The sequence below is a fragment of the Heterodontus francisci genome, chromosome 33 (assembly GCF_036365525.1).
Source record: "Heterodontus francisci isolate sHetFra1 chromosome 33, sHetFra1.hap1, whole genome shotgun sequence".
In the NCBI taxonomy this organism is placed as follows: Eukaryota; Metazoa; Chordata; class Chondrichthyes; order Heterodontiformes; family Heterodontidae; genus Heterodontus; species Heterodontus francisci.
In genome coordinates this window covers 26,139,320-26,152,945 of record NC_090403.1, presented here as the reverse complement: position 1 = coordinate 26,152,945, position 13,626 = coordinate 26,139,320, and the positions used below count along the sequence as shown (strand labels likewise).

The following is a 13,626-nucleotide window of genomic DNA, read 5'->3' as shown; positions in this document are numbered from 1 at the left end:
AGGGGTCCATGTGCACAGATCACTAAAATGTAATGGTCAGCTACTGCAAAATTTGCAAAAAGATTCATGGAATGTTATTCTTTATGACTAAAACACTAGAGTACAAAGGGAAGGAAGTTTTGCTGAAGCTATACAAAGTCTTACTTTACATCACACAGTTCAGGGCATTGCCTTTTAGATAGGATACATTGTCCTGTTGATGAATGGCTTGACATAAACAAAGTAATACAAATTAAAAAGATAATAATGAACCTGCAACTTAATATCAAGAAATGATTGGAGGTACTGGATATGGCAAAGACTATGGGCCCTGTCAACATCCTGGCTGTAGTACTAAAGACTTGTGTTCCAGAACTAGCTGCACCCCTTAGCCATGCTGTCCCAGTACATCTGCAACACTGGCATCTACCCAACAATGTAGAAAATGCCCAGCTATATCCTGTCCACAAAAAGCAGGACAAATCCAATCCGGCCAATTACCGCCTCATCAGTCTACTTTCAGTCATCAGCAAAATGATGGAAGGTGCCATTGACAGTCCTATCAAGCCACATTTACTCAGCAATAACCTACTGATTAATGTTTAGTTTGGGTTCCAGCAGGTGCATTTGGCTCCAGACCTCATTACAACCAAACATGGACAAAATAACTGAACTGCAGAGATGAGGCGAGATTGACAGCCCTTGACAACAAGGCAACATTTGACTAAGTGTGGCATCAAGGGGTCCACGCAAAACTGAAGTAAATGGGAATCAGAGGGAAAAGCCTCCACTGCTTAGGGTCATACCTAGCACAAAGGAAGATGTACAAAGGTAGTTGGAGGCCAATCATCTCAGTCCCAGGATTTTGCTGCAGGAGTTCCTCAGGGTAGTGTCCTAGGCCCTGCCATCTTCAGCTGCTTCATCAATGCCTACCCTCCACCATAAGGTCACAAGTGGGGATATTCACTGAAGGATTGTACACTGTTCAGTACCATTCGCAACTCCTCAGATTCTGAAAGAATCCATCCCTAAATGTAGCAAGACCTGGACAATATCCGGGCTTGGGCTGATAAGTGACAAGTAACATTCAGACTTCACAAGTGCCAGGCAATGACTATTTGCAGCAAGAGAGAATGTAACCATCTCTCTTTAATGTTCAATGGTATTACCATTGCTGAATTCCCCACAATAGACTGCAGCTTTCCATCAGGGATCCAGTTTTCTCATGAATCATTACTGGCAGAGAAATTCTATCCAAGGTTTTTAGCTTAGTTTAGAGATACAGCACTGAAACAGGCCCTTCGGCCCACCGAGTCTGTGCCGACCATCAACCACCCATTTATACTAATCCTACACTAATCCCATATTCCTACCACATCCCCACCTGTCCCTATATTTCCCTACCACCTACCTATACTAGGGGCAATTTATAATGGCCAATTTACCTACCAATCTGCAAGTCTTTTGGCTTGTGGGAGGAAACCGGAGCACCCGGAGAAAACCCACGCAGACACAGGGAGAACTTGCAAACTCCACACAGGCAGTACCCAGAATTGAACCCGGGTCGCTGGAGCTGTGAAGCTGCCAGGCTGCGGTGCTAACCACTGCGCCGCCAGCAGAATTTAAAGTGTGGAGTATTTGACAGGTTTGACAGATATTTGGCATTGTCTGGTTGTCTTGTGTTTACAGAGTACTCTGGATCAAATCTTCTGTTCTTCACTGGTTCATCCCCCAGTCTGCCCCCGCCCTGATATTCCACTTATTTCTCTCCAGTCTATCAATCCTTCCCCCAACACCAAGTCTAGAACAAACCCGTCACTAGTGCTTCTCCAGATCGAGCTCGCATCTGTTCATCGTGGATCTAATTGATAGGATTGTCGCGCGGTTTCAAAGCCCCTGATATTGAGTGTAATACCGCTATCAGTCCACCCCTAAACTCAACACTTCATAGACCTATCCCAGAATCGATTCTCATACCGATGTGTCCCGGAGTTGAAGCCTGGTCAAGGAATTAATTTTCTGCCAGTACCGGTCAGAGTAAAGCAACTGATTGGTATAGATAATTATCTTAAAATGTAACGTTATAAGTTTCTGCTAGTTTAGTTAGACCTTATTCATTATTATACTGGTGGTGCCTCCGCAGATGAAAGGGAACTTCTGAAGATTTTTTTCTCTTTCTGTAAAGTGTCACTGATTGGCTAATTAAAAATAGGCATCCCCTGTCGGAACAGCAGCTTTCAAAATCTCAACAGTGAGAGAACACCAATTCTCCCTGTCCCGCCTCCACTCACTCCATAAAGAGCAGGGGAAGGAGCAAAGATTCCCCACTTCTGATGCTCCACACAAGTCAGGTACAATTATTTGCATGCGGTATTGACTTGCTTTCCCATGGAGTTGGCAGTCGCTGTGGAAGTCCAAATCTTACTCACCCGTTGGTAGCTTGATATTTTTGGCACTGGCACTGGTCTCACACCGAAACATGTCTGAACTTATAAAAGTTGAATTGGTTGGGACTAACTCTACGGTACTTTCTACATATTGACGATGACTTCACACGACGTGCTCTCATGGGTACTTTTTCTCCTCGAAATTATTTTTGGCACTCCAAATCTGAAAATGAATGTGGTTTATTTCTCACTTTTGTGATGTAAACAGTTCTGCATATGGAATGCGGTTTATCTGGCAACTGGCTGGCATTACTCTCCCGTTATTCACAGCACAACATCCTATCTCCAGCAGGTAAGAGGCTCTGGCATTTGTTACTTGGTTGAGAGGCAGAACCTATTTTCCCCCATGCTGAACGCGGACCTTTTATTCACTATGGCATTTCAGGTCAGATTTGCTTTGGAGCATGGCTTTTCCTTGCATTTGGCAACTTGTTCTTCTATTTGCCCTGTTGCCTGGGACCATGAGTCACGGGTACCAAATGAGACTGAAGCTCCATCGACGTCTCAGCAGCGATGCCCTGCAACTGTTGGACGAAATGGTGAGTTTATCGGACAGAATGCAATCCTACTTAACTTCCCAACGCAACGTGTAATAGTATTAACACCGACTCTGCTCTGTTTCAGGGGGCTGGCTTTCCAGTTCATTGTAGATCACAAGGGCTGAAAATCAAGACCCTTAATCTGATGAGGATTGCAACAAATTCGAAGGTAACTGACACTTTCAATAATTACGTTGAATGCAATCTAGTGAATGAGATTGCAAAGAAAAAGAGATGTGTTTTTGTTTAGTGTCTCAGGATGTCCCAACTTGGTTTGCAGCTAATGAAGTACTTCTGAAGGGTTGTCACTGTAGGAAATGCAAGGTTGGTTGAGGGATAAATATTGGCTCCTGCTTTTCTTTGAAATAGTGCCATGGGATCTTTTATGTCCATCTGAGAGGCTAGGCAGCTCCTCGGTTTAACATCTCATCTGAAAAGTGGCACATCTGACAGCATAGTGGTTAAGACAACCAAGCCCATTTTAAGGCCTTTATCAACCAATTATGGCAGGCAAAGGCAGTCAAAATTGTAATAAATGAGTTTATAATTTCAGGTATGTTGTCAAAGAAATGTGCAATGTGGATCTTTGATATACAGGGAATGATAATCAGATCTTACCTCTTTTTTTCAAATGAACCACTGTATGGCAGAGGGAGACTTTTCAACATTGAGAAACTGAGATGAAGAGACATGGCCCATAGTTCAGGGCAAAACCAAGGTTGAATAGAGGAAAAGAGATGAGGAAAATCGATGTCTTAGAAATGTATAGATTATAGGGAGGTGAAAAGACTTGAGCATGTAAGGTGTTCCACAGTTTTGAGATCCTGGAAGGAATGCACAACAGTGGGAAACATTAGATCCTGATTTCGACACAATAAGAATGTAGGGAAGAGAAAGGGTTAGAAAAAGAACGAGAGGAAAGTTCCTGGCAGTTCTGACAAGAACTAGTCCCATGACTCAAGGAAGTGATGAATTTGGTGGCATTGTCCAAGTTAGATGCAGATTAAGGTTCCCTTTACTGTGCTTTTGCAGCTCAACAAAGTATTCCTACTGCACCAATATGATATTTTCATTTCCCAACCACCCATCCTTATAGACTCTCCGGGCTGAATTTTATTAGCGCACCGCACATTGTGGCAGTGCGCTTTGAAGTCAGAGGCGTGCCCACACGCATTGGCCGCTGCTGAGCCCCCCGCAATATTACACGCGGAGATTTATTTAAATGGCGGAGGCGGAGCATCCGCCCCCAGTGCCGTAGAGTGGGCGACCGCTCAGTCCCTGGCAGCGGCATCCGGCATCACCACGCAGGTTGCAGCGCGATTTCTAAAGCGCTTCAAGCCGTTAGAAGTAATTTTAATTTTTAAAGTGATAATTTGGTGCATTGTGTGTAAAAATTGAAGTAAATCCTGGAGACCCTTCCCCCCCTCCCCCTCCCCATTCTATGTTTGCTTTCACAGTAAAACTGCTGCCGCCAGTAAAATTCGGCAGGGCCTTCCTTCTCTGTGTTGTGGCGGCCTCTCATGCAAGTATTTTATAGCCCTCTCCCCACAACCACCGACGTGAAGGGCTGGTAAAATTCAGCTCTGTGAGTGAAACTGTTAATTTGTGCCAATTAATACTATATTGTGGGTTTTTCTTTTCAATTACTTTGTACCTACTGCAGTAAGTTGAGACTGTTTAATCACATTTCACTTATAGCCCTAACAATCAGCAGAATGAAGACCGTTTCATCCTTTCACCTTGGGCTAAATTCAAACTCTGGTCCTGACTGTGAATGAACAGTATTCTATCTCCCTAATGCTGAACCGTTGTGATGCTTAATTTTGTGAATAGACTAATTAAGTGCAAAATGAGGGTAAAAATCCAAACATTTTATGTAATTGTTGTATGATTGATTACATTTTTCTGCATAGCCTTGTCCATCCATACCAAGCATAATTATCTTCATAATTTATTCACTGTTTTTATGAATCCCTTAAACAATAACTGAAAGCAAAAATAAAACTCAGATCCTGCTCCAAATTGCTATCCAATGATCTTTGCTGAAAAAAGATGTGTGTGTGGATGTGGCTCAGCTGTAATGTCCCTAAAATCAGCAACCCTCCAACACACATCATCAAGGCTCATGCACGTGAATAGTGGCCACTTTACACCAAAGGGCTGTCGGTCTCTGTGGAGCTGTATCCTAGCAGGAAGCAGCAGCTTCAGGAGAATGGAGAGAGAAAATTGAGAAGGGGGAAAATTGGTAACTGTGAGAAGATTGCATTACATATGATTGTACAGCACAGAAACAGGCCATTCATCCCAACAGTGTTTGTGTTCCCCACAAGCCTCTTCCCACTTTATTTTCTCTCAGCTTTTGGCCATATCCTTCTATTCCTTTCTCCCTCATGTACCTACCTTGCTTCTCCTTAAATGCGTCTATGTAATTTGCCTCAACCCACTCCATGTGGTAGCGAGTTCCACCTCTTCACCATTCATTGAGCAGGGTGGTGTGTGTTTTACACAGACTGAGGACAAAATTATGATCATCTATCAAATACTGCTCCACATCAGCAAGATTTACAGAACAAATGTCTGCTCCAAACCATGGGACAAAAATGGAATGGAAGTATTTGAAACACATCTGCATCAGCAGCTTGAGGAGCTGAGTCAAGATCTACAACGATGGTCAGATTCCAAAATGACTGGGAAGAAAAGAATTCACAAGTATTTCACAAAACTGAGAATATTTCTAGAAAATAAGGTATATTTATATTTTATCATATCTTTAAGTAAAAAAACTCTGCCAATCATAAAGCATTAAATTATTTAATTCTGTGTACGCAGTGCATAATCTCAATATTCATTTTTGTTCTGTTTTCAGGAGTACAGTAGATGTGCCTGGGAAATGATCCATTATGAAAGCAGAAAAAACTTGCAACAAGCCATCAACTTACTAGCATAATTTAATCATGTCATGCAAAAATCCTGCAATGGTTATTTCTTTAATTTTACAAAATCTTTAATTGGACCAATAGAACTAGAATCACGTATTTATTTTTATTTTACTTATCTGACAAGCTAATGAGAGTAAAAGCAAACTACTGCAGATGCTGGTAACCTGAAATAAAAAACAGAAAATGCTGGAAAACAGTTCATGGAATGTCAGTACTGCTGACAAAGTCAGCATTCATTGCCCATTGCTAATTGACTTTGAGAAAGTGGCGGTGAACCACCTTCTTGAATACAATTAAAAGGCTTGCTAGGCTACTTCAGATGGCAGTTAAGAGTCAACCGCATTGCTGTGGGTCTGGAGCCACGTTTAGGCCAGACTGGGTAAGGACAGCAGATTTTCTTCCCAGGAGGATATTAGTGAACTAGATGGGTTCTTCTGACAATGACCACCATTACTGATGCAGCTTTATTTAATTACATTTAAATTCCACAGCTGCTGAGGTGGGATTTGAACTCACATCACTGGGCAAGAAATCCAGGCCTCTGGATTACTTGTCCAGCAACAGAGTCACACTGTTACCATACCCCTATAATCACTTTGTTTCTCACTCTATGGATGCTGCCTGACCTGCTGAGTGTTTTCCAGCATTTTCTGTGTTATTTGTGCTACTAAGTTATGTGACATCTCTTTTAGTATCAGAAATCCACCAAGAAAAAAAACCTGTATTTTTATATTAGTTTATTTTTGACAATTAGAGGGCTGGTTTCATAATCCCCATCTCTGATTGTGGGGGGTCGGGGGTAGTGCTCGCCAGAAGTCTACTGTGGGAAATTATGGCTGTGCTATCTGTGATTATCCATCTATTCATGTTGTTTTTAAATAGATGGAAAATCAAGAGTTGCATGCCAGTGGTTTCCTGCAATGCCTTATGTCTCATAAGGGTTATCCTAGTGTCCCTGATGGCCTAATGGGTAAAGATATTGCCCATGGTGGACTTTTTGAGTGTTACAAAATATTGAGATGCAGCTGCAACAGGCACAAACTTGGAGGCCCACCTTAAGTTTAAGCGCTAGCAGCTCCAAAATCTCATAGAATATTGGCAGCTTCTTCCTAATGTAGAGGGTGGACTTTCTCACAGAAAACACTATCCATATCAAATGTACAGCTTTAGACTGTACCAAACCAGAGTTTAAATAAAGACTTTTAGTCAAGCATTGTAACTGGGAATACCTCTCTTCCAAGTCAAAATTCTTACTTGGTAGCCAGTAATAATGATAAGATTGGCACATGTTTATTTGCTGTACTTTTAAAAATGAGAGTCCTGTTGAATAGTTTCAGAGATACAAAGGATAATTTTACTAATTCCTGCCCCTGCTGTGGAGCTTCACTCATTGGGACCGTGTATTATTTTCTCCATGATATTCTATTCAGAAATGATGGGGAGCACATATTCAAGTCATGACATGCATTGACTACAAGCAAAGCTCCTGCACAAGGAGCATATATTAGTAAAATTATCCCTAAAGTCTCAACCCCAGTTCTAAAGCTCTTCCTAGAATATTGTGAAGATTGCAGCAGAAGGTAAACTTGCTGTGACACTTTCAGCCCAAAACCTCACTTGGTAGGAGAATGGATCAGAGATTCGGATGGGAAGGCAGTGCACCTAATTTGCAGAGTTCCTGCTTTGGCAGGTCATTCAAATTAATGACAGCAAAATTGAGAGCACCGCACATCAGGCATACTAACTTCCTTCCTGATTCTCCACTCTACACTATGCCAAGTGTGACTCCACCCCCGGAGCAGTCTTGGAAAATTTACCCCAACATTCATGTCTACGGCTGCACTCCCAATTAGACCCAGCAAGCCATGGATCACAGAATCACAGAATTGTTACAGCACAGAAGGAGGCCATTCAGCCCATCATGTCTGCACCTGCTCTCTGAATGAGCAGTTCACCTAAAGCCATTCCCCCACCTTCTCCCCGTAACCCTGCACATGCTTCCTTTACGGATAACAGTCTAATTCCCTTTTGAATGCCTCAATTGAACCTGCCTCCACCACACTCTCAGGCAATGCATTCCAAATCCTAATTACTCGCTGTGTGAAGTAGTTTTTCCTGATGTCACTTTTGCTTCTTTTGCCATCCATGTAACCTGTGACTCTTTAGCCATGCAAGCAAAATAATCTGTCTTAATTTATTAAAATTATATTTAATATTTAAACCCAAAGTAATTTGTTAAGTATGTGTATGAGCGGTACGTATTTATATTAAAAGTAAGAATTCATGCTTGTTGGAACATGAAAGCACCACAAGGAACTGCTTTTAAATGTTTGCAAGTTATTTTAATTGGGAGAAAGATATATGACCCTATTTCTCTGTAAACACTAACTTGAAACCCCCCCAACTAACATGTTTAAAATGTTTCCTGTCAAATGGGATTTTTACCTGACTTGTTACAGAGTAATATGCCAGAAAAAATAAAAACTAAAAGAGCAAAGCTTTCTCAATATGTTCAGTGTACATTTTTAGTGATGTGTGTATGTTAGTGTGTGCTTTTCTCTTTATTTTGCCCATTTACAGTCATAGAGTTTTACAGCACAGAAACAGGCTCTTAGGCCTATCATGTCTGTGCCAGCCATCAAGCACCTATCTATTCTAATCCCATTTTCCAGCACTTGGCCAGTAGCCTTGTCTGCTGAAGCTTTTCAAGTGCTCACCTAAATACTTCTTAAATGTTGTGAGGGTTCCTGCCTCTACCACCCCTTCAGTCAGTGTGTTCCAGATTCCAATCACCTTGTGGGTGAAAAAACTTTTCCTCAAATCCCCTCTAAACCTCCTGCCCCTTACCTTAAATCTATGCCCCCTGGTGATTGGCACCTCCACTAAGGAAAAAAGTTTCTTCCTATCTACCCCATTTATGCCCCTCATAATTATGTATACCTCCATCAGGTCCCGCCTCAGCCTTCTCTGCTCTAAGGAAAACAACCCTAGCCTATCCAGTCCGTCTTCATAGCTGAAATGCTCCAGCCCAGGCAACATCCTGGTGAATCTCCTCTGCACCCTCTCCAGTGCAATCACATCCTTCCTATAGTGTGGCGACCAGAACTGTACACAGTACTCCAGCTGTGGCCTAACTAGCGTTTTATACAGCTCCATCATAACCTCCCTGCTCTTATATTCTAGGCCTCGGCTAATAAAGGCAAGTATCCCATATGCTTTTCTAACCACCTTATCTGCCTGTGCTGCTGCCTTCAGTGATCTATGGATAAGTACACCAAGGTCCCTCTGACCCTCTATACTTCCTAGGGTCCTACCATTCATTGTATATTCCCTTGCCTTGTTAGTCCTCCCAAAATGCATCACCTCACACTTCTCAGGATTAAATTCCATTTGCCACTGCTCTGCCCATCTATATCGTCCTGTAATCTAAGGCTTTCCTCCTCACTATTTATGACAACACCAATTTTCGTGTCGTCTGCGAACTTACTGATCATACCTCCTATATTCACGTCTAAATCATTAACGTACACTACAAACAACAAGGGTCCCAGCACTGATCCCTGTGGTACACCACTGGTCACAGGCTTCCAATCACAAAACCACCTTCAGCCATCACCCTCTGCCTCCTGCCACTAAGCCAATTTTGGATCCAATTTGCCAAATTGCCCTGGATCCCATGGGCTCTTACCTTCTTGACCAAACTCCCATGCGGGACCTTATCAAAGCCTTACTGAAGTCCATGTAGACTACATCAACTGCTTTACCCTCACCTACAGACCTAGTCACCTCCTCAAAAAATTCAATCAAATTTGTAAGACATGATCTCCCCCTGACAAAGCCATGCTGACGATCCCTGATTAATTCGTGCCTCTCCAAGTGGAGATTAATCCTGTACTTCAGAACTTTTTCCAATAGTTTCCCTACCACTGATGTCAGACTCACTGGCCTGTAATTACCTGGTTTGCCCCTACTACCCTTCTTGAATAATGGTACCACATTCGCTGTCCTCCAGTCCTTCTCCTGTGGCCAGAGAGGATTTGAAAATTTGTGTAAGAGCCCCTGCAATCTCCTCCCTTGCCTTGTATAGCAGCCTGGGATACATTTCATCTGGGCCTGGGAGTTTATCCACTTTTAAACCCGCTAAAACCGCTAATACCTCCTCCCTTTCAATGCTAATTTGTTCGTATATCACAATCCCCCTCCCTGATCTCTACAACTATATCGTCTTTCTCCATAGTGAACACTGATGAAAAGTAATTATTCAAAACCTCACCTACATCCTTCGGCTCCACACAAAGATTGCCATTTCGGTCCCTAATGGGCCCTACTCTTTCCCTGGTTATCCTCGTGCCCTTAATAGTCAAAAGCATGAGGTGATAGCCAAAGTTCTCATTTTTGCATTCCGTACACCATCAACATTCTATGTTAGCAATCTGTCGAGGTTGTAATTATGCTGAAGTTTTTACTTTTCATTTTTGATGAAATGCCTGTGGATTTTCCTTTATCTTGTCCGCCAGTGTTTTTTCATGACCCCCTCTTCGCTCTCCTAATTATTTTTTAAGTAGCCCCTACACTCTCTATACTCCTCTAGGGCCTCTGCTGTTTTCAGCCCCCTGAATCTGCCATAAACCTCCTTATTTTCCCTTATCCAATCCACTATATCCCTTGACTCCAGGGTTCCCTAGACTTGTTAGTCCTACCCTTCACCTTTACGGGAACATGTTGGCCCTGAACTCTCACTATTTCCTTTTTGAATGACTCCCAATGGTCTGATGTAGACTTTCCTATAAGAATCTGCTCCCAGTCCACTTTGGCCAGATCCTGTTTTATCATATTGAATCGGCCTTCCCCAATTCAGTACCTTTATTTCCAGTCCATCTTCGTCCTTTTCCATAATTACCTTAAATCTTACAGAGTTATGGTCACTATCTCCGAAATGCTCCCTCACTGACACTTCTACCACTTGTCCAGCTTCATTCCCTAAGATTAGGTCCAGTACCGCCCCTTCTCTTGGAGGACTTTCTACGTGCTGGCTCAAAAAGCTCTCCTAGATGCACTTGAAGAATTCCGCCCTCTTTAAGCCTTTTGCACTAAGACTATCCCAGTTAATATCGGGGAAGTTGAAATCCCCTACGATTATTACCCCATTATTTTTACACCTTTCTGAGATTTGCCTACATCATATATATATATATATATATATATATGCTCCTCTGTCTCTCCCTGACTGTTTGGAGGCCTGTAGTAAACTCCCATCAAAGTGATTGTCCCCTTTTTGTTTTTGAGTTCTACCCATATGGCCTTATTTGAGGAACCATCTAAGATACCATCCCTCCTTACTGCAGTAATTGACTCCTTGATCAATAGTGCAATGCCACCTTCTCTTTCACCACCACCCCCCCCCCCCCCGCAGTCACACCTAAAGATTCTATACCCTGGAATATTGAGCTGCCAATATTCCCTGCCCTTCCCTCAACCATGTCTCTGTGATAGCAATAATATCATATTTCCATGTGTTAATCAACACTCTCAATTCTCGTAAGACTCCTTGCATTAAAATAGATGCAATCCAGCCTTGTGTTATTCACTTGTGCCTTAACAGGTCTATATTTGCTCTGCCTTCCAGACTGACTTGGTTTCTCTTCTATATTTGGTTGTACATCACCCCCTACTGTACCTCCACTCTGTATCCCATTCCCCTACCAAATTAGTTTAAACCTCCCCCAACAGCACTAGCAAACCTCCCTGCAAGGATGTTGGTCCCGTTCTGGTTCAGGTGCAACCTGTCCGACTTGCACAGGTCCCACCTTCACCAGAAACAGACTCAGTGATCCAGGAAACGAAATCCCTCCCTCCTGCACCATCTCTTCAGCAATGCATTCATCTGTTCTATCCTCCGATACTTATACTCACTAGCACATGGCACCGGGAGTAATCTAGAGATTACAACCTTTGAGGTCCTGCTTTTTAATATGCTACCTAGCTCCCTAAATTCTTGTTGCAGGACCTCATCCCTCTTTCTAGCTATGTCGTTGGTACCAATGTGAACCACGACCTCTGACTGTTCACCCTTCCCCTTCAGAATGTCCTGCAGCCGCTCTGTGACAGCCTTGACCGTAGCACCAGGGAGACAACATACCATCCTGGAGTCACGTTTGCGGCCACAGAAACACCTATTTGTACCCCTTATGATAGAATCCCCTATCACTATAGCTCTCCCACTCTTTTTCCTCCCCTCAGGAAGACTTTTGTAAACCTCCTTCACCAGTGCATATTTTAATCATTGCCTTAATACTATCAGTTCAATGAATCATCTGTTGGGTGTCGGCATTACACAAAGCTATAAAAAATGGCAGATCCCAAATTTAATACCTGGCATGCAGTCAGCTAACTAATTGCAGTTGGGGAGCTGGTGAAACACTATAATCATCCTCAGTACCCTGAGCTTTGCTTCTTCCAGTGAGAAATGTGTCTTGTCATTCACACGAGGAAGGTAAATGATCTTCAGTGTGAAGATTGTGTGGTTTGATGTTACGTCCTGGAGCTGATCTTACACCAGCTGCAGAAACCTAACTCAATCTGAACTCAAACTGGTTTCTTTATCAGTTATGCTGCACTTTTGAGTCACCGCCAAGCCGAAACTTTTTCTCAGTGGAGCACAATATGCAGAATAGTTAACGTTTTGGAGAACTCATCTGCTGCATGCCTGAGTGGGAGGCTGGTCTTTTCCCCACAGGAGAGAATGAAAACAGACAGTCAGATTATAGTCTATTCTCAATTTCCCCTGAATAGAGCCCATCAAAATGTTATCCTTTGGCCTGGCGAGAGGCTGCATTCGGTTTCATTTTCTGTTTGATGACTCATCGTAAAAATCCACAAGCATGGCACAGTTGTACAAACACAAATCATTTACAAAGTGGCAGATTTAAGTTTAGAAAATGAATTGTATACTTATTTTAAACAGTGAAGTCAATGAAACTTCAGATTCCAAAGGCGAGGTGCTGTACCTGTAAAAACACTTGGACATTATCCATCTCTATGCATTTAATGTCGGTGTTAACACCAATCTTAGGAAGGCACACAGTGAGATTAAATTGATGCATTCATACAAGTATAGTGCTAATCAGAAATATCCCCCATTCAATACATAAATATTCCAATATCCAGCTCCCTGTATTAATTCAGTTTCATTATCTTGTCTCTATAGGACAAAAATGTTTTGGAACTAAGAGCTTTATTTATTTTACATAGTTGTGACAAAACCAAGAAGCTTCATGACAGTTTGCAGATGAGAAGATTCTTTCCCCTATAGCATCATAGAATGATACAGCACAGGATGCCATTTGGCTCATTATGCCTGTGCTAGCTCTTTGGTAGAGCAATTAGTCCCACTCCACTACTCTTTCCTCATAGCCCTGTAAATTTTTCCCTTTCTAGTATTTATCAAAAACTCTTCCGCATTTACTGTTGAATTTGCTTTCTTCACCCTTTCAGGCAGTTCATTCCAGATCGCAACAACTTGCTGTGAAAAACAATGTTGCCTTGTGTCACCTCTGGTACTTTCACCAATCACATTAAATCTGTGTCCTCTCAATACTGACATTTCTGCCACCGAAAAATAATTTCTTGTTATATACTCTATCTTAACCCTCTCTGCCCTGAGGAGAACAACCCCAGCTTCTCAAGACTCCACAGATAATTGAAGTCCCTCATCCCTGGTAA

The 13,626-nt window shown here is 42.4% G+C and overlaps 1 protein-coding gene across 1 annotated transcript; it reads left to right on the top strand.

Annotated features, from left to right (window-relative positions):
• Positions 1–2,887: 2,887 nt before the first annotated feature.
• On the top strand, positions 2,888–8,370 carry LOC137347986 (uncharacterized). Its single transcript, XM_068013058.1, has 5 exons — positions 2,888–2,965; positions 3,051–3,134; positions 4,106–4,312; positions 5,475–5,711; positions 5,832–8,370. Exons 1-5 carry the CDS (start codon positions 2,888–2,890, stop codon positions 5,910–5,912), a joined length of 687 nt encoding a protein of 228 aa, XP_067869159.1. The 3' UTR covers positions 5,913–8,370.
• Positions 8,371–13,626: the final 5,256 nt, after the last annotated feature.